The 26,079-nt window shown below is 36.4% G+C and overlaps 1 protein-coding gene across 4 annotated transcripts in view; it reads right to left on the reverse strand.

The window, feature by feature from the left end:
- The window catches only part of FNBP1L (formin binding protein 1 like), a 119,461-nt gene that overhangs the window by 39,870 nt on the left and 53,512 nt on the right, over positions 1 to 26,079 (reverse strand). For 3 of the 4 annotated variants that reach the window (XM_070786080.1, XM_070786079.1, XM_070786082.1), the window contains exons 2-5: positions 23,429 to 23,544; positions 2,884 to 2,937; positions 1,457 to 1,604; positions 729 to 791 (exon numbers count right to left, since the gene is read on the reverse strand). In XM_070786080.1, the coding sequence (XP_070642181.1) occupies positions 729 to 791; positions 1,457 to 1,604; positions 2,884 to 2,937; positions 23,429 to 23,544 (381 nt within the window). Of the gene's footprint in view, positions 1 to 728; positions 792 to 1,456; positions 1,605 to 1,839; positions 2,752 to 2,883; positions 2,938 to 23,428; positions 23,545 to 26,079 lie in introns of those variants that run through there. The other variant, XM_070786081.1, reaches the window with a different exon arrangement.

Raw genomic sequence — 26,079 nt, forward strand, 5'->3', positions numbered from 1 at the left:
AGCACTGATTAGAATCTTACATTTACATTATTAGAGATCCAGTGAACTGGAAGAAACATTTTATATTATCTAGTCTGCTGTCTTCATTTTTCATTTACTAAAGATGAAGTCATGAAAAAAATCAGATGCTAAGGGAAAGGTGAACTAGAACCCAGGTTCTCTTTGTCTCAGTCAAATGGTCTTCTAAGATATATCACTATTTCCTTATTATTTCTATCCTCTACCAATACTTTACAATAACAACTGCAAAGACAAAAAGAATCTTCCTAAATGTCTACAAATACCTGAAGATTACAGAGTTGTTACAAAGTACAGAACCATACAGGGGAAAAAAAAAAGGAAAATGGACACACTGATCTCACATTCTCTATTTACATCAGTGTCAAATTAAGAATACTACTACAATGAGAAATATTAAACTCAAATAGATAAGAAACAAGAGAACTTGGCTTCCCAGGTGACACAGTAGTAAAGACTCTGCCTGCCAATGACAGGAGACATGGGTTTGTTTCTTGGGGCGGGAAGATTTCCTCAAGTACGAAATGGCAACCCACTCGAGTATTCCTGCATGAAAAATTTCAAGGACAGAGGAGCCTGACAGGCTCCAGTCCATGGGGTTGCAAAGAGTTGGACACCAACGAGCAACTGAGCACGAACACACATAAGAGAATTCAGGGCTAAATCAGTCTACGAAAATTTATGTCAAACATGAAAACATTATAACTCACATTATCCATCTGTTTCCAACACATGTCGAGGTATTGCTGAGCTTTTCGTCCCTCTTGAAGATGCTAAAGGTGATAACAACCAAAAAAACACAAATTTTAAAATTACATTTAAACACCAATTAAAGTCTAAAGGCCTCTCCCAAAAGACTTTTCACTTAATTTACTTTCAAGGTCCTAATTATCTAACTTTATCAAGACTCAGGAAGACAAAAACTCTCTAAAATGCATTTCCTAGAATATTATTTAAATACTTCAAATATAATTTTTAAGACATATAATCTCTAGAAAAATACATGATTATAGAGAATAGGGGTAGAAAAAGTTTTTTATAATGGGTCAGATAAATATTTTAGGTGTCGGAAACCACGTGGTCTCTTGCAAATATTCAACTCTGCTAATGTAATGCAAAAGTGGCCACCCGCAATATGTAAGTAACTATCTAAAAATGTAAAAACCATTCTGAGCTCATGCTAACTAGGAAACAAAAACAGGCAGTAAGCTAGAGTTGGCATGCTGGCTAGAGTTTACCAAACCTCAGTCTTAAATCCAAAATGATCACAAATTAGCAAGAATGTCTTGAGATAATTTAAGCTAGAAGAAATGTAGTGAAATAGAAAACCAGTTCATGCTGAATGAACATACATAATTTTAAAAGGCAAAGTAATTACTTCATTTCTGTGAAAACATTATATGCTATTATAACTGTATAAAAATGACAAGAAAATTACCATTTTTCTTTCAGTTTTCAGATCATGAGCATATCTCATTAATTCACCATAAACTCTGTGGGCCATTTCTTCTGCTACTACTTCTCGCTGTCCTGCATAGTCATTTAACTCGTTAAGGATGTTAAAAAAGGCTATACACGAAGTAAACCTGACAAAAACATTAAAAATGGCAAAATTTATTTTTATTCTCATTACAAATATTTTTGTGAGATACAGATCAAACCTGACACTTAACCAATTTTAACATATGCATCCTAAATCTCAGCTACTAGCTCTAAATTAAGCTCTGCCTTAAGCTCAAGTTGTACATGTTTATATATTTCCAGGTAGTCATAATTTATCAATAAAAGGATTTGGGGGTCAAAAAATAATAAGAATACTACCTGCAGGCTCTTTTGGCATACTGGAATCTCTTACGTTGCCAACTGACTGGCCTGAGCTTGGGAATGAACTTGGTTGGATTCCTAGGCTTGGCAGCTGAGCCTGTTGCAGAGATGATGTGCTTGCTCTCCAGGACAGAACCTGCCAATCATACCACTCAAATGCATCTCGATGGGTGATCTACAAACAATTTTGCTATCAGCTCTGGACACAGCTGCCTGTATGCCTGCCCACATCCTGAATGGAAGTGAGGTGCCACTTTGGTTGGCACCACAGAGGGTAAGAAGGGGCAGAAATAAGGGTAAAAAGAAATGTGTGTGGAGGGAAGGAGAGAGACAAAGAAAATAACTCTATTAAAATGTATAGATCTACTTGAATACACTGCCAGAACGCTCTTATGTAAGCTGAAGGCACACAGCTCAGACAGGACTCCATTAACACTAAACCAAAGACTCCTCTAAATAACTGACAATCATACACAAAGTTGTTTTAAGTTTAGTCTTTGTTTCTGCATTTTACAACCATCCAGTTTCTTTTTGTTTCTGCATTTTACAACCATCCACGTATCCCCGTGTGTAAGAATGCCAGAAAGCTTGTAGGCAATCCCTAAACATTTATTCAGAGTTCCAAAATTACTCTGAAAACCTATTCCTTTTCATTACCCCTTTAACCCAACCAGCTAAATTGTTTTACTATTTGTAAAAGAAAAATCAAGAATCTAACAAGCTGACAACTACAAAATAAAGTATGGAAAAAAATACCCTTCTCTTCTGGAGACTACATTCATTCAAGTGGAGTCCCAATCCACCTATTACTTAGAACTCATACATCAACTATCCTAAAAAGCTATCATCAAGCCCACTGAAATATGCATTCTCATAAGAAAAAATAGTACTTTCCTCTGTCATAAACATAATTTTTTATTATGATACAAATCTTGTTAAAATTTTTATAAAAAGCTAATAGTATAATATTTATTTTACTAAATAACAAAAATATACTCTTTTAAATTTTCATAAGCAATAATAAATAGGTATATAATTTACCTTGGCTCTTCATCTTTGGAGGAACGTTTGGGACAGTACTTCTTAACCAGATTTCTACAGGAAGATTTTTTAAAATTTGTTAAAAATGCTGTTGTCGAAATTGACTTACATTCTAAAAGTCTCCAATTTCATTAAACCAAGAATTTAATGATGTAAAGTAATTAACACAGTAACATGATCATCATTTCATCTCTGCAAAATCAGAGGCAGACAAGCACACGGACTCTGGAGTCAAACTGGACTACATGGGTCACATAAAACCCCTCTCTATGCCCTGTTTTCTATAAATGATGGTAACAGTAACCTCTACCCCATATATGAGAATTAAAGGAGACAGTATTTGCAAAGCACTAACCACAGTCCTTTATAGCATGCTCCTCAAAACATGATCCATAGACTAAGTAAAAGTCCACTTCCTCTTCATTACCGATCCACAACAAGCTAAGTACAGAAGTTGAGAGTAATTTTATAAATGTTGAATCCAACAGCAAAAAATGTAGGGCATTTCATGTCTCTTTTTACATCATTTTTCAAGTATTCAAAACTTTTTGTATTTTATAAAAGCATCAGTAGACACTTTAAAAGAATCTAGTCCGTTATCACAAATAATTTGAGATATACTACAGAGGATGAGACGGCTGGATGGCATCACCGACTCGATGGATGTGAGTTTGAGTGAACTCCGGGATATGGTGATGAACAGGGAGGCCTGGCGTGCTGCGATTCATGGGGTTGCAGAGTCGGACACGACTGAGAGACTAAACTGAATTGAAACTGAAACTATAATATTCATGGAAATTAGCAATTATGAGGTAATTGATTAATTTATGGTATTATGGTTATAACTACAGTCTCCAACCTATAAATTGATTGCATTCCAGAAATTACTTTTAAAGTCAGTGTTTTAAACCATGAATCCATAAATTACTTTAAACAAAAACAAGTCAAATTTGGGCAAAGAACATTCCAAAGAGCAAGTAGTGTCAAATTGTGAACAGTTTTTTGTATATCAGCATTTTAAGCATTATTTAGAATTACAGGTTATAATCAACACACTGTCTTTGCATACCTACATCACTTACTATGCTATTTTATTCTGTAACAGTTTGTAGCAGACACATTTCTGCTCACCAAAAAAACCTTGTTATTTCATACATTTTCCAGCCCACTTCCAGTTGTGGCTAATTCTGTATAATGGGCTGTAACTTTTGTGTAAATACCAAGCTAAAGCTTTATGGCTCATACCTCGGACTTCCTCATTCTCTGCAGAAGCAACTGTGGAAGTTTCATGTTAAGATAAAGATGAAAATAATATGAATTCTTCAGTTACCACATGGACTACTAGAGCATTATCACCTAGCCTTGTGGCTGACTGCATGAGCAAGAAATAAGCTTTTTCTGCTTAGCCCATGAGATTTGGGAGTTATTATTCTAGTACAACTGAGTATATCCTGAACTACAGCTCCTCTATTGTCATGCCTATGTAGTTGTGGTGTGCTGGCCACATGTAACAGTTCAGGAACACCTTTTTCTTTTTTTGGCCACATCCTATGGCATGTGGGATCTTAGTTCCCCCCACCAGGGATTGAACCTAGGCCTGCTGCAGTGGAAGCACAGTCTTAACCACTGGACCATGAGGGAAGTCCCACAGGAACACTTTCAGATCCATAAATCCATGCCAAAGTCAATCCTAAAATTTCTCCTGAAATTCTTGGTAAGAGATGTTCTCTTTTAAAATTTTTATTTTATATTGGAGTGCAGTTGATTAACAATGTGGTTTTAGTTTCAGGTGCAGAGCAAAGTGATTCAGTTACCATTTCTTTCTCCAGGGGATCTTCCTGACCCAGGGATCGAACCCAGGTCTCTTGACACTGCAGGCAGAGTCTTTTACATCTGAGCCACCAGGGAAGCCCAGTTATAACTTTAAATGTATCTATTCTCATTCAAATTCTTTTACCATTTAGATTATTATAGAATATAGCACTGAGTTCCCTATGCTACACAGTAAGTAGGTCCTTGTTGTTTATCAATATGTTCTCTTTATTCTAAAGTTAAATTGATAGGACACAACCCTAAAGAGGCTACTTGGGAATTATATCAACAGAGAGGATAGAAAAATCAGGAGAAAAAGAAATTCTTACTTTTCTGAGTACCCAGATCCCTAAACTTTTCAGTTACATAAGCCATACATTTTTTTCTTTGCTTAAACCAATATAATTTGGGCTTCTGACACTTGAAAGACTATGGCTACTGCCACAGACATTAACACTAAAGTCTTAAGATACTCATACTTTAAACATAGCCTAAACAACACTAATTTGATCTCTAGCTTCTGGGGAAGAGCACCTATACCACAAGAGGGAAGGGGAAGAAGAAAGTAATAATACGTTTACCTTTTGAGCATGCCGGCTTAAAACTCAGCAATTTTTTAAAATTGCTCTTGCATCTCTTCTGTAAAAGTTACCCACCTACAGGCAACTCTTCCCAAGGACCAGTAAAGCCCTTAGAAACCATATATAAGACAATAAAGACTCCATCCAAGTGAACCCTGCCATTAGAGAAACTATAGCATAATTCAAAATGTTCTTGTAGTCCACTAAATCAAAACTTCTGCTAGGAGATGACGACACAACAAATTACTAATATTTCTAGGGAGGGGGACTGAGAAGTGATTCATATTTAATGTATTACAATTTTTCTAATTAAAAAAAAAAGTATGATAAAAGGATACCAAGAGAATTTATCCCCGCAAAAAAAAGATATTCCTCAAAGCATCTGATCTCAGTTGGGCTTTCTAAGAAAACAGTCTGAAGTCAGCAAAAATTCATTCCAAGGTGTGATTGGTTACTAAGTCCTACAAATCCCTGCTTTGAATTTTTAACATAATACGCTTATTAGGTCAAATAAATCTCTGGCTTACATTAAGTATGTAAGGGTAAAACATGCACGTTGCTCCTAAACTAAAAATACTTTAGGCAATTAATCTCTCTCAAGAAGTCTGCCCTTAGAACTCTCCGACACTGTTAGTGAGAATGTAAATTGGTGCAGTTACTATGGAGAACAGTATGGTTCCTTAAGAAACTGAAAACTGAGCTACCATATGATATAGCAATCCCACTCCTGAGCATATATCCAGAGAAGAACATGGTTTGAACGAATACATGCACCTCAATGTTCTCTGCAGCACTGTTTACAATAGCTATGGCATGGAAGCAACCTAAATATCCACCGACAGATGAATGGATAAAGTTTATACACCCCCCCCCAGAGTATTATTCAGCCATTAAAAATAATGAAATAATGCCAGTTGTAGCAACATGGATAGACCTGAAGATTATCATACTAAAAGGAGGACAAAGAAAGACATATATCATATGATATCGCTTATTACAAAAGACTTCTTTACAAAACAGACACAGAGTCACAGACTTAAGAGAAAAACTTATAGTTACCAGGAGAGAAAAGGGAGGGGGTGGGATAGATTGGGAGTTTGAGATTGACAGGTACACAATGCTATATTTAAAATAGATAGCCAGTAAGTACCTACTTTATAGTACAGGGAACTCAGCTCAATACTCTGTAATAAACTAAATGGAAAAGGAAAAGAATGGATACATTTGTATGTGTAACTGAATCACTGTGCTGTACACTTGAAACTAATACAACATTGTTAATCAACTATACTCCAATATAAAATAAAAATTTTCTAAAAATCTGCCCTTAGTGTCAGTTTCCCTAGGCTGTTTATGAAAAAAATTTCCCATTCTTCTAAATTCAGAGACTCTCCAAACAACCAATTATGAAAAGTAGTTTTTATATGTAACACATGTTTTGAGTATTGTGTTATAAATCAGGAATTAAAGGTTTATACAGATATATGTTATAATAGATGTCATAGATAAGCTACTACTTTGCTTTGATGCATGTGTCTTTCATTCATGTTTTCTCAGTACCTTAGGATCATGCATCACGGATACAGAAAAACTAATACTTTTCAGTAGTCTGAGAAGGCTTCTAAATTTAATGGGCTTCTCTAAAAATTACAGTATTCCCTATATATTCTATGTGGTATTAAATATATCATACTACTTAACTTATATTTAAATTCTGGATTTTAATATTTATCCATTCTAGTTTTGTCATGTTTATAGTTGAACTTCAGTGAAAATTATAAGCTTTCCAAATAATTTCTAAAAACATTAATTCACTTTTATTTAAACTGCATTTCACAGTTCTGAAAGTAGTAAAATGTAAAAAAAATGTTTAAGGCACATAAATCACTTTTACATTTTTAATGTTTCAACATCTGAGAGGCTCTGAGTTTTAATTCAATATTCCATTGGAACCTGGAATGTTAGGTCCATTAATCAAGGTAAATTGGAAGTGGTCAAACAGGAGATGGCAAGAGTGAACACTGACATTTTAGGAATCAGTGAACTAAAACTGACGGGAATGGGTGGATTTAATTCAGATGACCACTATATCTACTACTGTGGGCAAGAATCCCTTAAAAGAAATGGAGTAGCCCTCATACTCAACAAGAGAGTCCAATATGCAGTTCTTGGATGCAATCTCAAAAAGGACAGAATGATCTCAGTTTTTTTGCCTTTCCAAGGCAAACCATTCAATATCCAGTAATCCAAGTCTATGTCCCAATCACTGATGCAGAAGAAGCTGAAGTTAAACAGTTCTATGAAGACCTAAAAGACCTTCTAGAACTAACACCAAACAAAGATGTCCTTTTCATCACAGGGGTCTAGAATGCAAAAGTAGGAAGTCAAGAGATATCTGGAGTAACAGGAAAGTATGGCCTTGGAATAAAATGAAGCGGTGCAAAGGCTAACAAAGTTTTGCCAAGAGAACACACTGGTCATAGCAAACATTCTCTTCCAACAACACAAGAGATAACTCAACACATGGACATCACCAGATGGTCAATACCAAAATCAGACTGATTATATTCTTTGCAGCTGAAGATGGATAAGCCGTACAGTCAGCAAAAACAAGACCTGGAGCTGACTGTGGCTCAGATCAGCTCCTTATCGCAAAATTCATACTTAAATTGACGAAAGTAGGGAAAACCACTAGGTCACTCAGGTATGACCTAAATCAAATCCTTTATGATTTTACAGTGGAAGTGACAAATAGATTCAAAGGATTAGATCTGAGACAGAGTGTCTGAAGCACTATAATGGAGGTCTGTAACACTGTACAGAAGGGGGTAATCAAAACCATCCCCGAGAAAAAGAAATGCAAAAAAGCAAAATGGCTGTCTGAGGAGGCCTTACAAATAGCTGAGAAAAGAAAAGCGAAGGGTAAAGAGAAAAGGAAAGATATACCCATCTGAATGCAGAGTTCCAAAGAATAGCAAGGAGAGATAAGAAAGCCTTCCTAAGTGTGCCATGCAAAGAAACAGAGGAAAACAACAGAATGGGAAAGACTAGAGACCTCTTCAAGAAAATTAAGAGATACCAAGGGAACATTTCATGCAAAGATAGGCACAATAAAGGACAGAAATGGTAAGGACCTAACAGAACAGAAGAGATTAAGAGGAGGCGGCAAGAATACAAAAAACTGTACAAAAAAGGTCTTAATGACCTGGATAACGACAATGGTGTGATCACTCACCTAGAACCAGACACCCTGGAGTCTGAAGTCAAGTGGGTCTTAGGAAGCATCACTACAACAAAGCTAATGGAGGTGATGGAATTCCAGCTGAGCTCTTTCAAATCCTAAAAGATGATGCTGTGCAAGTGCTGCACTCAATATGCCAGCAAATTTGGAAAACTCAGCAGCGACCACAGGACTGGAAAAGGTCAGTTTTCATCCCAATTCCAAAGAAGGGCAATGCCAAACAATGTTCAAACTACCACACAACTGCACTCATTTCACATTCTAGCAAGGTAATGCTCAAAATCCTTCAAGGCAGGCTTCAACAGTATGTGAACTGAGAACTTCCAGATGTACAACTTGGATTAAGAAAAGGCAGAGGAACCAGAGATCAAATTGACAACATCTGTTGGATCATAGAAAAAGCAAGGGAATTCCAGATAAACATCTACTTCTGCTTCACAGACTAAGCTAAAGTCTTTGACTATGTGGATCAAAACAAACTGTGGAGAATTCTTGAATATGGGAATATCAGACCACCTTATCTGCCTCCTGCAAAACCTGATGCAGGTCAAGAAGCAACAGTTAGAACCAGATATGGAACAACGGCCTGGTTCCAAATTGGGAAAGGAGTATGTCAAGGCTGTATATTGTCACCATGCTAATTTTAACTTATATGCAGAGTACATCATGCAAAATGTGGGGCTGGATAAAGCTCAAGCTGGAATCAAGATTGCCGGGAGAAATATCAATAACCTCAGATATGCCCATGACACCATCCTAACGGCAGAAAACAAAGAGAAACTAAAGAGACTCTTGATAAAAGTGAAAGAGAAGAGTGAAAAAGCTGGCTTAAAACTCAACATTCAAAAAACTTAGACCATGGTATCCGTTCTCATCACTTCATGGCAAACAGATGGCGAAAAATGCAAATAGTGACAGACTTTATTTTCATGGGCTACAGAATCACTGCAGATGGTGACTTGCAGCCATGAAATTAAACAACACTTGCTCCTTGGAAGAAAATCTATGACAAACCTAGATGGCATATTAAAAAGCAGAGACATCACTTTGCCTACAGGTGCATATAGTCAAAGCTATGGTTTTTCCAGTAGTCATGTACAGATGTGAGAGTTGAACCATAAAGAAGGCTCAGCACCGAAGAATTGATGCTTTCAGTTGTGGTGCTGGAGAAGAGACTCTTGAGAGTCCCCTAGACAACAAGATCAAACCAGTCAATCCTAAAGGAAATCCTGAATATCCACTGGAAGGACAGATGCTGAAGCTCCAATTCTTTGGCTCCCTGATACAAAGAGTTGACTTATTGGAAAAGACCCTGATGCTAGGAAAGACTGAAGGCAGGAGAAGAGGATGACAGAGGATGAGATGGCTGGAAGGCATCACTGATTCGATGAACATGAATTTGAGCAAACTCTGGGAGATAGTGTGGGACAGGGAAGCCTGGCATGCTGCAGTCCACGGGGTTGCAAAGGGTCAGACAGGACTGAGCAACTAACAAAAACAAGTTCCAATTGCTGTTTAACAGGTGATAAATACCATATCATTTGTAAAGGGTGAACAAATCATACTATCAGGTTGGTAGAAAGTAACTGCAGCTTCAGACCATGAATTTTAAATCATTATAACTAGCCTCAAACACTCAAACTGAGCTTCCCTGATAGCTCAATTGGTAAAGAATACATCTGCAATGCAGGATACCCCAGTTTAATTCCTGGGTCAGGAAGATCTGCTGGCGAAGGGTTAGGCTACCCACTCCAGTATTTTTGGGCTTCCTTTGTGGCAAAGAATCTGCCTGCAATGCGGGAGACCTGGGTTCGATCCCTGGGTTGGGAAGATTCCCTGGAGAAGGGAACGGCTACCCACTCCAGTATTCTGGCCTAGATAATTCTATGAACTGTTTAGTCCATGGGGTTGCAAAGAGTGGGACACGACTGATCGACTTTCTCTTTTTCAGGCTCAAACACATCTTTATTAATCAAAATAGGAGCCATTATAATCAACACATTTTTGCCAATGAGAAAGAAGTTTGTTTATTCCTGTAGCATAAAAATCCATGCATCAAGACTCAGTGAACTCTTGGAAAGCATTTTCTGCCTCCTTCTGGTTATGGAAGAGTTTTGCCTGCAAAAAGTGTTGAGATGCTTGAAGAAGTGGTAGTTGCTTTGCGAGAGGTCAGGTGAATATGGTGGATGAGGCAAAACTTCATAACCAAATTTGCTCAACTTTTTAAGAGCTGGTTCTCTGACATGCAGTCGGGCATTGTCGTGGAGAAGAACTGGGCCCATTCTACTGGGCCAATTCTTCAATGCCGGCTGTAGGCGTTGCAGTTTTCAGTGCATCTCATCAATCTGCTGAGCATTCTTCTCAGATATAATGGTTCCACCAGGATTCAGAAAGTTGTAATGGATCAGAATGGCAGCAGACCACCAGTGACCATGACCTTTTTTTGAGCAAGTCTGGCTTTGGGAGGTGCTTTGGAGCCTCTTCTCGCTCCAACCTCGAGTTTGTCATTGCCAGTTGTCATAGAAAATCCACTTTGTTGCACATCACAATCCAATTGAGAAATGGATTGTTGTTGTTGCACAGAATAAGAGAAGATGACACTTCAAAACGATGATTTTTTTCATTTGTGGTCAGCTCATGAGGCATCTGGTTACTGAACTTTATCACTATTCCAATTTGCTTCAAATGCCAAACGACCATAGCATGGTCAACACTGAGTTCTTTCGCAACTTCTCATGTAGTTTTAAGAGGATCAGCTTTGATGATTGTTTTCAATCGGTCACTGTCAACTTCTGATGGCTGGCCATAGCACTCCTCATCTTAAAAGCTCTCATCTCCTTTGCCAAACTTCTTGAACTACCATTTTCCTGTATAAACGTTTGTTAGCAGTTCCTGGGCCAAATGTGCTGTTGATGTTGCAAATTGTCTCTACTGCTTTATAACACATTTTGAACTCAAAAAAAAAATCTCTTGAATTTGCTTTTTGTCTAACATCATTTCCCTAATCTAAAATAAATATAAAACAGCAATAAGTCATTAGCAAAAAAACATAATGCAAGAAAAGTGTATTAAAGTGATATATAATACCAACATTTATTTAAGAATGTATTCTAGTATCAAATGGCAAAGTTCAACAATGTAAAACCGCAGTAGTAACTTTTGTACCAACTTCGTATTTCTTCTGGCAAAAGGGTAGTATTAGATATCTGAGACTGACTAGTATCTTTTGTCTTAATTTCCCTCCCTCTAACAGTTATCATGCTTAAGAGTTGCCAGATTAACAAAGATGACCTTATTTGAGGGTCTCAGTTAAGTGATCCAGAGATGGAAAACGTTTTGTACCAGAACTTTGAGGCCAGAATGAGATTTGAATCTCTCAAACATAAAACTTAATTGGTGAGTATGTTTCTTGCCATGTGCAGCAAAAAAGTCAGTCTGCACTGAAAGAATAAAGCCAACACACAAAAAGAAGCCAAAAAGGGCAGGTGGATGGAGAAAAAGACAGGCAGGGAGAAAGGGAAAAAGGGAGGAAGGAAGGCTGGAAGGAGTATAGGAAGGTAGTAAGGAAGGAATCATCCAGAAAATAATAAGCACTGGTAAGGATGTAGAGAAATTAGAACCCTTGCATACTGGTAGGGATGCAAACTAGATCACCCACTGCAAAAAACAGTATGGTACTCCTCAAAAAATTAAACACAGAATTACTATATGATCTAGCAATTCCTCTTCTAGGTATACACACAAAGAATTAAAAGTAGGGAATCAGATATTTGGACACCATGCTCATAGAATCACTATTCACAATACCAAACAGGTGGAAAAAACCCAAATGCTTATCAACAGATAAATGGATAAAGAGAATGTGGTACTATCCATACAATGGAATAATATTCAATCTTAAAAAGGAAGGAAATTCTGATATACTTCCCAACACGGATAAACCCTTAAAACATTGTGCTAAGTGAAATAAACTGTGGGAAATTCTTAAAGAGATGGGAATACTAGACCACCTTACCTGCCTCCTGAGAAACCTGTATGCAGGTCAAGAAGCAACCTGGTTAGAACCAGACATGGAAGCACAGACTGGTTCAAAATCAGGAAAGGAGTATGTCAAGGCTGTATACGGTCACCCTGCTTATTTAACTTCCACCCAGGGTACATCATTTGAAATGCCAGGCTGGATGAATCACAAGCTGGAATCAAGGCTGTTAGGAAAAATATCAACAACCTCAGCTATACAGATGACACCACTCTAATGGCAGAATGTGAAGAGGAACTAAAGAGCCTCTTAATGAAAGTGAAAGAGGAGAGTGAAAAAGCTGGCTTAAAACTCAACATTCAAAAAACTAAGATCATGGCATCTGGTCCCATCACTTCAAGGCAAATAGATAGGGAAAAAGTGGAAACAGTGACAGATTTTATTTTCTTGGGCTCCAGAATCACTGTGGATGGTGACCGCAGCCATGAAATTAAAAGACGCTTGCTCTTTGGAAGAAAGTTATGATAAGCCTAGAGAGCATATTAAAAAGCAGCAGAGACATCACTTTGCCAACAAAGGTCCGTACAAAGTTATGGTTTTTTCAGTAGTCATGTACAGATGTGAGACTTGGACCATAAAGAAGGCTGAGTGCCAAAGAACTGATGCTTTTGAACTGTGGTGCTAGAGAAGACTCTTGAGAGTTCCCTGGACATCAAGGAGACTAAACCAGTCAATCCTAAAGTAAAGCAACCCTGAATACTCATTAGAAGGACTGATGCTGAAGCTCAAATACTTTGGCCACCTGACACGAAGAGCCAACTCACTGGAAAAGACCCTGATGCTGGGAAAGACTGAGGGCAGGAGGAGACGGGGGTGACAGAGGATGAGATGACTGTATGTCATCATGTATGTCTCAATGGACATGAGTTTCAGCAAACTCCAAGAGACAGTGATGGATCTCTATCCATCTTTCCCTGGCGTGCTGCAGTCCATGAGGGAAGGAAGGGAAGTCTGGCATGCTGCAGTCCATGAGGTTGCAAGGAGATGTACACAATTTAGCGACTGAACAATAGAAGTGAAATAAACCCATCCCCCAAAGAACAAATACTGTATGATTTTACTTATACAGTACCTAGAGTAGTCAATTTCACAGAAACAGAAAGTGGAATTGCCAGGGCCTAGAAGAAGGGGAAAATGGAGAGTTAATACACAGAGTTTCAGTTTCTCAAGATGATTAAGTTCTAAGGATTGATCACAGAAGGATGAATATACTTAACACAGCTGAAATATACACTTAGAAATGATTAAAACAGTAAATTTCACATTAGGTACAAGTGGTATTAGACAAATTCTGAATACTGCATTTGTTTTTTAAAGGACATGCTTCGTTCTCAATATACCTCTACTGGTGGCAGATCGTAAAATAAATTAAGAATAAATAAGAGGACTTAAGAATTTATGCCTGGCATCTTTGTCAGGTTTTTATTAGGGTGATGGTGGCCTCACAGAATGAGTTTGGAAGTTTACCTTCCTCTGCAATTTTCTGGAAGAGTTTGAGTAGGATAGGTGTTAGCTCTTCTCTAAATTTTTGGTAGAATTCAGCTGTGAAGCTGTATGGACCTGGGCTTTTGTTTGCTGGAAGATTTCTGATTACATTTTCAATTTCCATGCTTGTGATGGGTCTGTTACAGATTTTCTATTTCTTCCTGGTTCAGTTTTGAAAAGTTGTACTTTTCTAAGAATTTGTCCATTTCTTCCACGTTGTCCATTTTATTGGCATATAATTGTTGATACTAGTCTCTTATGATCCTTTGTATTTCTGTGTTGTCTGTTGTGATCTCTCCATTTTCATTTCTAATTTTATTGATTTGATTTTTGTCCCTTTGTTTCTTGATGAGTCTAGTTCATGGTTTGTCAATTTTATTTATCCTTTCAAATAACCAGCTTTTGGCTTTGTTGATTTTTGCTATGGTCTCTTCTGTTTCTTTTGCATTTATTTCTGCCCTAATTTTTTCTTTCCTTCCACTAACCCTGGGGTTCTTCATTTTTTCCTTTTCTAGTTGCTTTAGGTGTAGAGTTAGGTTATTTATTTGACTTTTTTCTTGTTTCTTGAGGTATGCCTGTATTGCTATGAACTTTCCCCTTAGCACTGCTTTTACAGTGTCCCACAGGTTTTGGGTTGTTGTGTTTTCATTTTCATTCATTTCTATGGATATTTTGATTTCTTTTTTGATTTCTTCTGTGATTTGTTGGTTATTCAGCAGCGTGTTATTCAGCCTCCATATGCTGGAATTTTTAATAGTTTTTCTCCTGTAATTGAGATTTAATCTTACTGCATTGTGGTCAGAAAAGATGCTTGAAATGATTTCAATTTTTTTTATCACTGATGAACATAGATGCAAAAATCCTTAACAAAATTCTAGCAATCAGAATCCAACAACACATTAAAAAGATCATACACCATGACCAAGTGAGCTTTATCCCAGGGATGCAAGGATTCTTCAATAGCCACAAATCAATCAATGTAATACACCACATTAACAAACTGAAAAATAAAAGCCATATGATTATCTCGATAGATGCAGAGAAAGCCTTTGACAAAATTCAACATCCATTTATGATAAAAACTCTTCAGAAAGCAGGAATAGAAGGAACATACCTCAACATAATAAAAGCTATATATGACAAACCCACAGCAAACATTATCCTCAATGGTGAAAAATTGAAAGCATTCCCTCTAAAGTCAGGAACAAGACAAGGGTGCCCACTTTCACCATTACTATTCAACATAGTTTTGGAAGTTTTGGCCACAGCAATCAGAGCAGAAAAAGAAATAAAAGGAATCCAAATTGGAAAAGAAAAAGTAAAACTCTCACTGTTTGCAGATGACATGATCCTCTACGTAGAAAACCCTAAAGACTCCACCAGAAAACTACTAGAGCTAAGCAATGAATATAGTAAAGTTGCAGGATATAAAATCAACACACAGAAATCCCCTGCATTCCTATACACTAATTATGAGAAAATAGAAAGAGAAATTAAGGAAACAATTCCATTCACCATTGTGACGAAAAGAATAAAATACTTAGGAATATATCTACCTAAAGAAACTAAAGACCTATTTATAGAAAACTATAAAACAGTGGTGAAAGAAATTAAAGAGGACACTAATAGAGGGAGAAATATACCATGTTCATGGATTGGAAGAATCAATATAGTGAAAATGAGTATACTACCCAAAGCAATCTATAGATTCAATGCAATCCCTATCAAGCTACCAATGGTATTTTTCACAGAGCTAGAACAAATAATTTCACAGTTTGTATGAAAATACAGAAAACCTCGAATAGCCAAAGCAATCTTGAGAAAGAAGAATGGAACTGGGGGAATCAACCTGCCTGACTTCAGGCTCTACTACAAGGCCACAGTCATCAAGACAGTATGGTACTGGCACAAAGACAGAAATATAGATCAATGGAACAAGTAGAAAGCCCAGAGATAAATGCACGCACCTATGGACACCTTATCTTTGACAAAGGAGGCAAGAATATAGAATGGATTAAAGACAATCTCTTTAACAAGTGGTGCTGGGAAAATTGGTCAACCACTTGTAAAAGAATGAAACTAGAACACTTTCTAACACCATACACAAAAATAAACTCAAAATGGATTAAAGATCTAAACGTAAGACCAGAAACTATAAAACTCCTAGAGGAGAACATAGGCAAAATAGTCTCCTGACATAAATCACAGCAGGATCCTCTATGACCCACCTCCCAGAATACTGGAAATAAAAGCAAAAATAAACAAATGGGACCTAATTAAAATTAAAAGCTTCTGCACAACAAAGGAAACTATAAGCAAGGTGAAAAGACAGCCTTCGGAATGGGAGAAAATAATAGCAAATGAAGCAACTGACAAACAACTAATCTCAAAAATATACAAGCAACTCCTGCAGCTCAATTCCAGAAAAATAAATGACCCAATCAAAAAATGGGCCAAAGAACTAAATAGACATTTCTCCATAAAAGACATACAGATGGCTAACAAACACATGAAAAGATGCTCAACATCACTCATTATCAGAGAAATGCAAATCAAAACCACAATGAGGTACTATTTCATGCCAGTCAGAATGGCTGCTATCCAAAAGTCTACAAGCAATAAATGCTGGAGAGGCTGTGAAGAAAAGGGAACCCTCTTACACTGTTGGTGGGAATGCAAACTAGTACAGCCACTACAGAGAACAGCATGGAGATTCCTTAAAAAACTGGAAATAGAACTGCATTATGATCCAGCAATCTCACTGCTGGGCATACACACTGAGGAAACCAGAACTGAAAGAGACACATGTACCCCAATGTTCACTGCAGCACTGTTTATAATAGCCAGGACATGGAAGCAACCTAGATGTCCATCAACAGATGAATAGATAAGAAAGCTGTGGTACATATACACAATTGAGTATTACTCAGCCATTAAAAAGAATACATTTGAATCAGTTCTAATGAGGTGGATGAAACTGGAGCCTATTATACAGAGTGAAGTAAGCCAAAAAGAAAAACACCAATACTATACTACACCAATACTACATATATATACTAACGCATATATATGGAATTTAGAAAGATGGTAACGATAACCCTGTATGTGAGAGAGCAAAAGAGACACAGATGTATAGAACAGTCTTTTGGACTCTGTGGGAGAGGGCAAGGGTGGGATGATTTGGGAGAATGGCATTGAAACATGTATAATATCATATAAGAAACGAATCGCCAGTCCAGGTTCGATGCAGGATTCAGGATGCTTGGGGCTAGTGCACTGGGATGACCCAGAGGGATGGTACGGGAGGGAGGTGGGAGTAGGGTTTAGGATGGGGAACACGTGTATGCCTGTGGTGGGTTCATGTTGATGTATGGCAAAACCAATACAATATTGTAAAGTAATTAGCCTCCAATTAAAATAAATAAATTTAAATTTAAAGAAAGAATTTACGCCTGAAGGCCCTAGGAGAAGAAATTCAAGCAAGTTTCAATGGATATTAAAGTGAACAAAGTATCTTATTTCTTAAAAATGCCAGTTCCTACTTTTGCTTTATCTTTACCATGTCAAGGATACACAGGTCGTAAGATGTGAATGGGGCTCTGTATTCTGTATCTATATTATCAGCTTCATACTCTATACTCAAAGAACATATTCAACAATTCATTACTATTTAGGATGCAATAGGCATAACAATGTGATTTCTAGGCAACTGCAAATCTTTCAGAAGAGTATTTTCTGGTATGTTGAAGACAGAAAAGAGAAAAATTATTTTATTTGCTCAATTTAGACCGAGGAAGGAACAGATTGCCCCATATTTAATTAAGTATTACACTTTTCAGAGAAATTTTCTTCTGCAAGTTGATAACTTGTTTTCCCTCTAAATATTAGATTCTTGAAGAACTATACAACATAGTCCTAGATTCAAATAAACAGCTTAATTTATCTGATGTGACCATATTTTAAACATTAGGATGATAAAATAAACATTATATCTCATTTTAGACACTGCCACACAATTCAAATGGCTACAAATAACTTAGAAATAAAAATATTAAAGGTATTATGAAAAAGCTAAGAGATTAACTAAGTGATCTATACAGCCAACATCATTAACAACCTTCTTATTCTTTATAGTTGTTTAAAGAAGATCTTTAAATCCTTTTCATTGGAAAGTTCACTATCAAAATGTTTAACACAACTGGTTTGAACTTATTTTCTTTTTTAAAAATATTATTTGGTTGCACCTGGTCTTAGTTGTGGTGCATGCAGGCCCTTCGTTGTCACATGTAGGGTCTTTTAATTGACACATGTGGGGTCTTTTAGTTGTAGCATGTGAGATTTAGTTCCCTGACCAGGGATCAAACCCACATCCTCTGCATTGGGAGTGCTGAGTCTTAGCCACTGGCCCACCAAGGAAGTCTCTATTTTCTTTCTTAAGAGCTTTATGCTTTATTTATCAGGTTTGGCTTCATCATTTAACAAAACATTTAATACAAAAATCAGGAATAGACTGTAATTCTTGTTAAGGTGATGAGCCTTTCTGTTGTACAGCAGAAACTAACACAACATTGTAAAGCAATTATCCTCTAAAAAAAAAAAAAAAAACACTCAGGGAAGTCAAAAGCGTCAAAAGTTAAACAATGGCCGACCAAAAACAAACAGTAGTCTCTACTTTCCATAGGTCAGCACAAAAGATGAGCTCCCTAGGTTCTTCTGTTACTAAACAGAAACACAGAAAGAGAAAATTCTGATAAAGAAGTATGAGAAAATAAAAACTAAATAGAAAATAGAAACTGGTTTTATTTACATTGTTCTATATCTAAGCCTATCCTAAATATTGGGGACAGCTCTTAGTAGAGCAATCTCTTCACACTGATGTATAATATATGACATAAACTCAAGTATGGATAGAAAGCAGCACATGGTTCAAAGGTCAGCATATTGAGATCCTAATTTCTAAACTAAACTGAAACACAGATCATTCAATCATTCATGCATTCAACTTATAGTCACTCAGCTCTAGAGGTACCAGTTATGTAGCCATGGTTGTCAAGGTACAGAAACAGAAATAAGATCCAAGAAATCTGGAGAGATTTCTGTTCCGGTTAAGGTAAGAGTAATTTTTAGTCATCCAATCTATTTTTCTTTCAGTACCACACTGTCACATTTGAGCCAAAAAGGAATGATCTGGGGTGAAATAGAGAAATATAATTTCATACAGCAATCTCTATGATAGAACTTACTGCTGTAATTATTTTTACTAGACAAAAATAATACATACCATTATGCACAGAGTTTTTCACATAAGAAAATTTAGTCAATCTCTGTCATACATATACAATAGCATAAATTTATTAGAGTAACTTCTACTTTTTATGTCTACAAACAAAGGAAAGTTCTACCAAGTGATTCATAGTCACCACTTATTATCCATCAAAATGGACATGGTTGGACTGTTTATAACTATGTCTCCAAACATAATTAGATGCTTTATTTTTTATTTATTCTCATCCTCAAATCACTACCAAAAGTGAATACCAAAACTTAAATAAAGTGAAACCAAAGCCATCAAAACAGACAAATAGAAGACAGAAGAAAATAAACGAGGGAGCGCCAAAATCATGTGAAAATTTATGCAAATAAATAGTATATTTACAAAAGTATATTGCAAAATTTAATCCTGCAGTATATTTAAAATATTTAACATTCTGAATACAGTTATTATTTAGGAGGAAAAAAGAGTTCTTCTCACTATGAAAAGAAGTTGTCCTCCTCCGCCATAGCAAAACAGGAGGGAGTCAACCAAAAGAATTTTTCTCATTAAAGAAAAGGAAATAAACAAGGCACACTTCTTCCCTTTGGACAAAACAGACACTATAAAAAGCAGCTGATAATTCAATTATTTACTAAGTATTCATCCAAAGCAGCAAATATCAATGTGGACAAAGGAAAGGGAGTTGTGGTTTTCAAGTTACACAAGCCTCCTCCCAACTCTTCTTTATTAGAATTCCTCAACACCTTCCAATAATCCTGTTCTTGTTGAGAATCACTGCAAGTGAAAACCACTGTTAGGATGAACATGTACTAAATTTCTTTAGTCTGCTGGGACAGAAAAAAGATGCAAATCACTGAACTAGAGCATCTATTTTCTCACTACAAAAGTATATTTTCATACCATGTAATCACGGGTTCTAACCACTCCTGCTCCAAAGAAGTGCTGTCAAAATCTCTCTTTGCAAGTAAGTGAAAATTATAACTGTTATTATCAGTCACAAAATAGAAGGGCAGACAAGTCTGCTGTTTGATTACAGTCTTTTACTCTGTTAAAATCTTGGCCACCCTGAAACCCTTGAGACCCAAGTTATTCTGGACAACTAAATACAGCATACTGCTGATAGCTTACCTTATAAATTACCAATTTTTCTTTTAAAATTTGTGGTGATATTCTTTGAAATATATCATCTTCTTTGCTTAAGATTACATAATCACTAGAAAAACTTCAATAATTTAAAAGTACAAGTAATAAGTATAAGTTCTGTCCCTTCCCACCCCCTACTCTCGTTCCCCAGGGGTAACCATGGTCAAACAATTTGGGGTATCCCATTTAGATCTCTTCAGAATACACACAAATTAAAAAAAAAAAAGAATACACACAAATTTTATACATAGCTATATACTCAGCCTCAAGTAAGCAAGGACATCTTGCTGTACCTTCAGTTCTACAGCTTGCTTTTCACACTGACAGACTGAACACCCTTTTAAGTTTAAATATGCTGCTATATCTGACTTGTTTAAATTGTATACTCCTCAGTATTTTTCATCATTTCCTTACTGACAGGTACCTTTAAGCTGGAAACATTTTATCTTGTTTTTTGCAATATTTTAATCTTTGTTGTCACTTCACACTGTAATCACATCTCTGTATTATTGTCTGTAGCATTTGTTCTCTTCACTTTTACTGGCATACTTAAAAACCAGAAAACAATGTGCTAGAGTTGAGATCAAATTAAAAATTAAATGAGGGAAATTTTTCATTGTTCACACATGAACACATTCTTTTTACTGCTATTTTAACTTTTCAGAGGTCCTTTAATGCTTCCAGATTCTTGCACAGTAAAGTTCCCAAGTCAAAACTTTTGGGCAGATAAAATATCATCACAATTATTAATATACTTGTAGCTTCCTTGGTTATATTTCCATATGGAAATTACTTTTTTTAAAAAAACATAGGATGCAAATGGATCAAGAAATTAGCATGATGCTACAATTTTAATACATGTCAAAACAGTAGTATGTATATCATTATAAGTAACCTATTCATCATACTAGTCTATCTCATGGCCACAACCAGTCAGCTCCTTGAATAAACTGCTATAAATGGTGGGCATATGTAGTTTATCACTCAAAATCTCCCTTCCTCCTGTGATCCACTACCTTATATTTCTTTTGGGCAATTAATTAGCTATAAATCAATCTAACATTCTCACTTCAGTGAACTGTTCAGGATAAGCATATAATCTAACCAGGGTCAGCAAAAGGAGACTTTTGCTGTGATTTCTGGAGAAGAGAAGCTGATACAGGCTTGCACTCTGCTCTCCTTCCATCTCCTCCCTCTCCTTTCTTTCACTTTCTTCCTTCCCCCTTTCCCTTCCTATCTCCTCCCCTCAAATGCACAACAAATATCATCATTCTTCCCCAGGATGTGGGAGTATGAAGATATGCAATCTAGGGCTACTGGGTAAAAAGGATGGTATTGAATAAAACAAGTATAAAGGCAACAATGGGAAGAAGAGCCAAGAAACAGGAGCCTGAACACATCTGACCCACAGATCAAATTATGTTTGGACCCTTACTCATGTGTGCCTTGTGGGCTGGATTTTTCTGTCACTATAAAACATAAAGAATCCTAACCCCTTTACCTAGAACCTTACACTGTTTTCTAGTCTTCAGGCTTCAAACACGATTTTTATTGAGTAAGCTGCAGCAAAACTAGTTATCAGGTTGTGGTCCAACAATGATTTTCTGCTTGAATAAAATCTTAAGTTCCATTTGTTTTAAGATTAAAATTTTCCCTTTAAAATTTTTATCTCCCAACACATTTTCCAGAATCTTTTATCAGTAATATACATCTACTTTTTGACAGAAAGAAACACAGCTCATCACACTCACTTTGTAAGTCTTAGAAACTATGAAGAAATGAGAAACTGGAGAAATCAATGTTTTGGAAAGATTACTAACGCAAAAAGTTCAGGGGAAAAAACTGTAAAGCACAAAATTATTAATATTACCAAGTTATTTCTTTTTCCAGGAATTTTGCTTCTTGATTGTATAATTTTAAGTATCTTTCTGGAATGAAAGATGCTCATGATCTAGCCAGCCAATATTCCTTGTGATACTAGGCAATGATTTAATTAAACCAGTCACTAAAACAAACCAATTACCTAAAAGTCTACAAGCAATAAATGCTGGAGAGGGTGTGGAGAAAAGGGAACCCTCTTACACTGTTGGTGGGAATGCAAACTAGTACAGCCACTATGGAGAACAGTGTGGAGATTCCTTAAAAAACTGGAAATAGAACTGCCCTATGATCCAGCAATCCCACTGCTGGGCATACACACCGAGGAAACAAGAATTGAAAGAGACATATGTACCCCAATGTTCATCGCAGCACTGTTTATAATAGCCAGGACATGGAAGCAACCTAGATGTCCATCAGCAGATGAATGGATAAGAAAGCTATGGTACATATACACAATGGAGTATTACTCAGCCATTAAGAAGAATACATTTGAACCAGTTCTAATGAGGTGGATGAAACTGGAGCCTATTATACAGAGTGAAGTAAGCCAGAAAGAAAAACACCAATACAGTATACTAACGCATATATATGGAATTTAGAAAGATGGTAACAATAACCCTGTATACGAGACAGCAAAAGAGACACAGATGTATAGAACAGTCTTTTGGACTCTGTGGGAGAGGGCAAGGGTGGGATGATTTGGGAGAATGGCATTGAAATACGTATAATATCATATATGAAACGAGTTGCCAGTCCAGGTTCGATGCAGGATACAGGATGCTTGGGGCTGGTGCACTGGGACGACCCAGAGGGATGGTATGGGGAGGGAGGAGGGAGGAGGGTTCAGGATGGGGAACACATGTATACCTGTGGCAGATTCATTTCGATATTTGGCAAAACCAATACAATATTGTAAAGTTTAAAAATAAAATAAAATTTAAAAATAAATAAAACAAACCAGTTACCTAATTCAATCTAATTCTGATGAAAAGCACAGATTTCAACTCCTAGTGTATCACATTTATCTAAAGCTAACTATTTAAACGTGTAATTTCATTTCTGAAAACTGAAAAAAATATATAACTTACCTCAATTGTTTCGCATAGTTCTGTTCAATTTCTATCCTCTCTTTAACAAATTTGGCATATCTTTCCAAGAAGTCAATTCCCCATTGTGTATGCTTGTCTAAGCTGTCGAACTGATCCTAGAAAAGGAAGATAAAACCACACTGAAAAGGCTGAAATTTTATCCACAAATATTTTAACCAGTTTCTGATATTTGTCCAGGTAATCATGTATGAAAAGAAAAACTCAGGCTCTTCTTTCTGCTGGTCACCACCAATCTCATCCTTTAAGACTCAGACAGAAATATGTTCTTCAGCATAAATCATGCTATTTTTATGCCTAAATATCTTTACACATGTGGTTACCCCTGGTGCAAGCAACACCCTCCACAGATCATCTCTTTGCAATTAACTCTTACTCCTTCCTTGAGATCCAGTTCAGACAGAAAATGCCCCTAAAATTTCAGACTGAGCTAAATGGTCTTTCTCTGGCTCCCCAAAGCTCCCTACAGATTACTATCTTATTCATTTGCAACACTATGTTGAGGACAGGAGCCATGTATTATTCTACTCTGAACTCCTAAGGTACAAGCACTATTCCCAGCACCACAGCAGACTCTCAGTGAAGAAGTGTTTGAACAGAATCAAATAAACCTGGGTTCAAAATCTGGGCTCTGCATTTATAGTACATTTTGACCTTGGGCAAGTTACCAAGGCACTTTATACTTTTTCCATAAAATGGGAGTCCATCAACTTCTCAACAGGACTATGGTCATTCATAAGTGTTACACAGTACAGGAAACAAGATATTAACACATAAAAATCACTGTTCTGCAAGGCTCTTCCAGTCTTCAAAAGATATTCCCATCTACCTGCTGCCTGAAAAAGCATCATTTTCTATTCTTCAAGAATAATTTTCAAATTGGCTAATAACTTGGTGCTCTTTACATCTCCCATATTCAAGATATTCAGAGATCAAAATGCTAAATATCGATATTCAATATTCAGAACATTCAGGTATCACTCCTTTCTATATCTCTAGTTGTTTTATCTTTCCAAATCACCCATGGTTTAATCACATGTTATTTACAAATAAATCATTTCAAAATATCTGCCTTTTTTTTTTCCCTACTAAAAAAAAAAAAAAATGTTTTTTGACCACATGAAGTGGCATGAGGGATCTTAGTTCCCTGACCAGGAATCAAACCCACACCCCTGAAGCATGGAGTCTTAATCACTGGACCACCACAGAAGTCCCTTCTTTCCCTACTTTAAATCATTATAAAATCCTATTTATAAAAGTAAAGTCTAACTAAACAGCAGAGACAGAATTCACTCAGCTTTCATAGTCTGGTATTACTACTCTAATTCTATTCCTTCATGCGCTTTTCCCTTGTTATTTGGCTACCAAAGAAGATTTGAAAACAGCAAGAGAATGCATTGCTCAGTAAATTTAATTGGTATGTTAGTTAATATTTGCCACTATAAACGTGAATTCTATTTCAAATTGAAAAACTCCCAATAACAACAACAAAACATTTCAGAAAAAGAAAAGTCCAAGCTAAAAACAATTACCCTTCATTTTCCAAAGTGCTTTAAGGCTTCTTCCCATCATCCTCTTCATCAAATTTTACATTAAACTTCCTTATCTTCTAGATGACATCTCCAAAAATGTTTTATTATATACCCCAATCAGTAAAATTTCTGAATATTCCTGTATGTATATTACCTATAATACTATGTTATTGTATTACATAATTATGAAACCCACAAAAAGAGAAATTTTAAAAAGAAACAAAAATGAAATAAACATTTTTTTAACCTGTTTATTACTCACAATGTTTACTGAGCACTTGCCATGTGCCAAGTTCCTTGGGGACAAAGAGGAACACTCAGCCCCAGCCCTGCCCTCCATGAGCATACAGTCCAGCCAGCCAGCAGGTAGGGCAGCTCACCTTGCTGGGGGCTCACCCTCCTGTCTTAACAGTGACTTTGTCAGTGATGCCCGCAGCTTCCACACAACCTGCCATGGGAGTCAGTGCCTAGGTCACAATGGGTTTATGTAGCATAGCTCAACTTAATGATCCCCCCATTAGCTCTATTCTCTTGTCCCTAGTGGAAATAAGCATTATTTCAAATAGTTCTTTTTTTACTTCTTTAATGAAAAAGCAAAAGCCTTGGGGCCATAACTTATCAATATGAAACAACAATTTTAATAAAAGCAATGAATTCGACATGCTTAATTATTTCTAAAATCTTGGTTTAATATTTAATGGCAAAGCAATCTGAATGCCTAGGTTATAAACTGAAACATTTAGACTAAATTTAGTTGCTGTCACAGCTGGGGAAATAAATGACACCTCACAAAGATATGAAAAGATCTAAATGGAAAAAGTCAACTGTTGACTATACCTTCGAATTCCATTTTATGCAAAAATGTGGTTAAATGTCAGTGTTATTTTAACAAACTAATCAGAAAATACTCTATATTTTTAACAAAGAGTTTCAAACTCCACTGAAAATGACTGTAATATGATTTTGTGTCAATTTAGCTGAGCAACAGTGCCCAGATAATTCAGTCAAATATTATCCTGGATGTTTCTGTGAAGGTATTTTTGGATAAAATATTAATATGTAAATTGCTTAGTTTGGAATATGTAAAGCACAATACCCTTC

The sequence above is a fragment of the Bos indicus genome, chromosome 3 (assembly GCF_029378745.1).
Source record: "Bos indicus isolate NIAB-ARS_2022 breed Sahiwal x Tharparkar chromosome 3, NIAB-ARS_B.indTharparkar_mat_pri_1.0, whole genome shotgun sequence".
Classification (NCBI taxonomy): Eukaryota; Metazoa; Chordata; class Mammalia; order Artiodactyla; family Bovidae; genus Bos; species Bos indicus.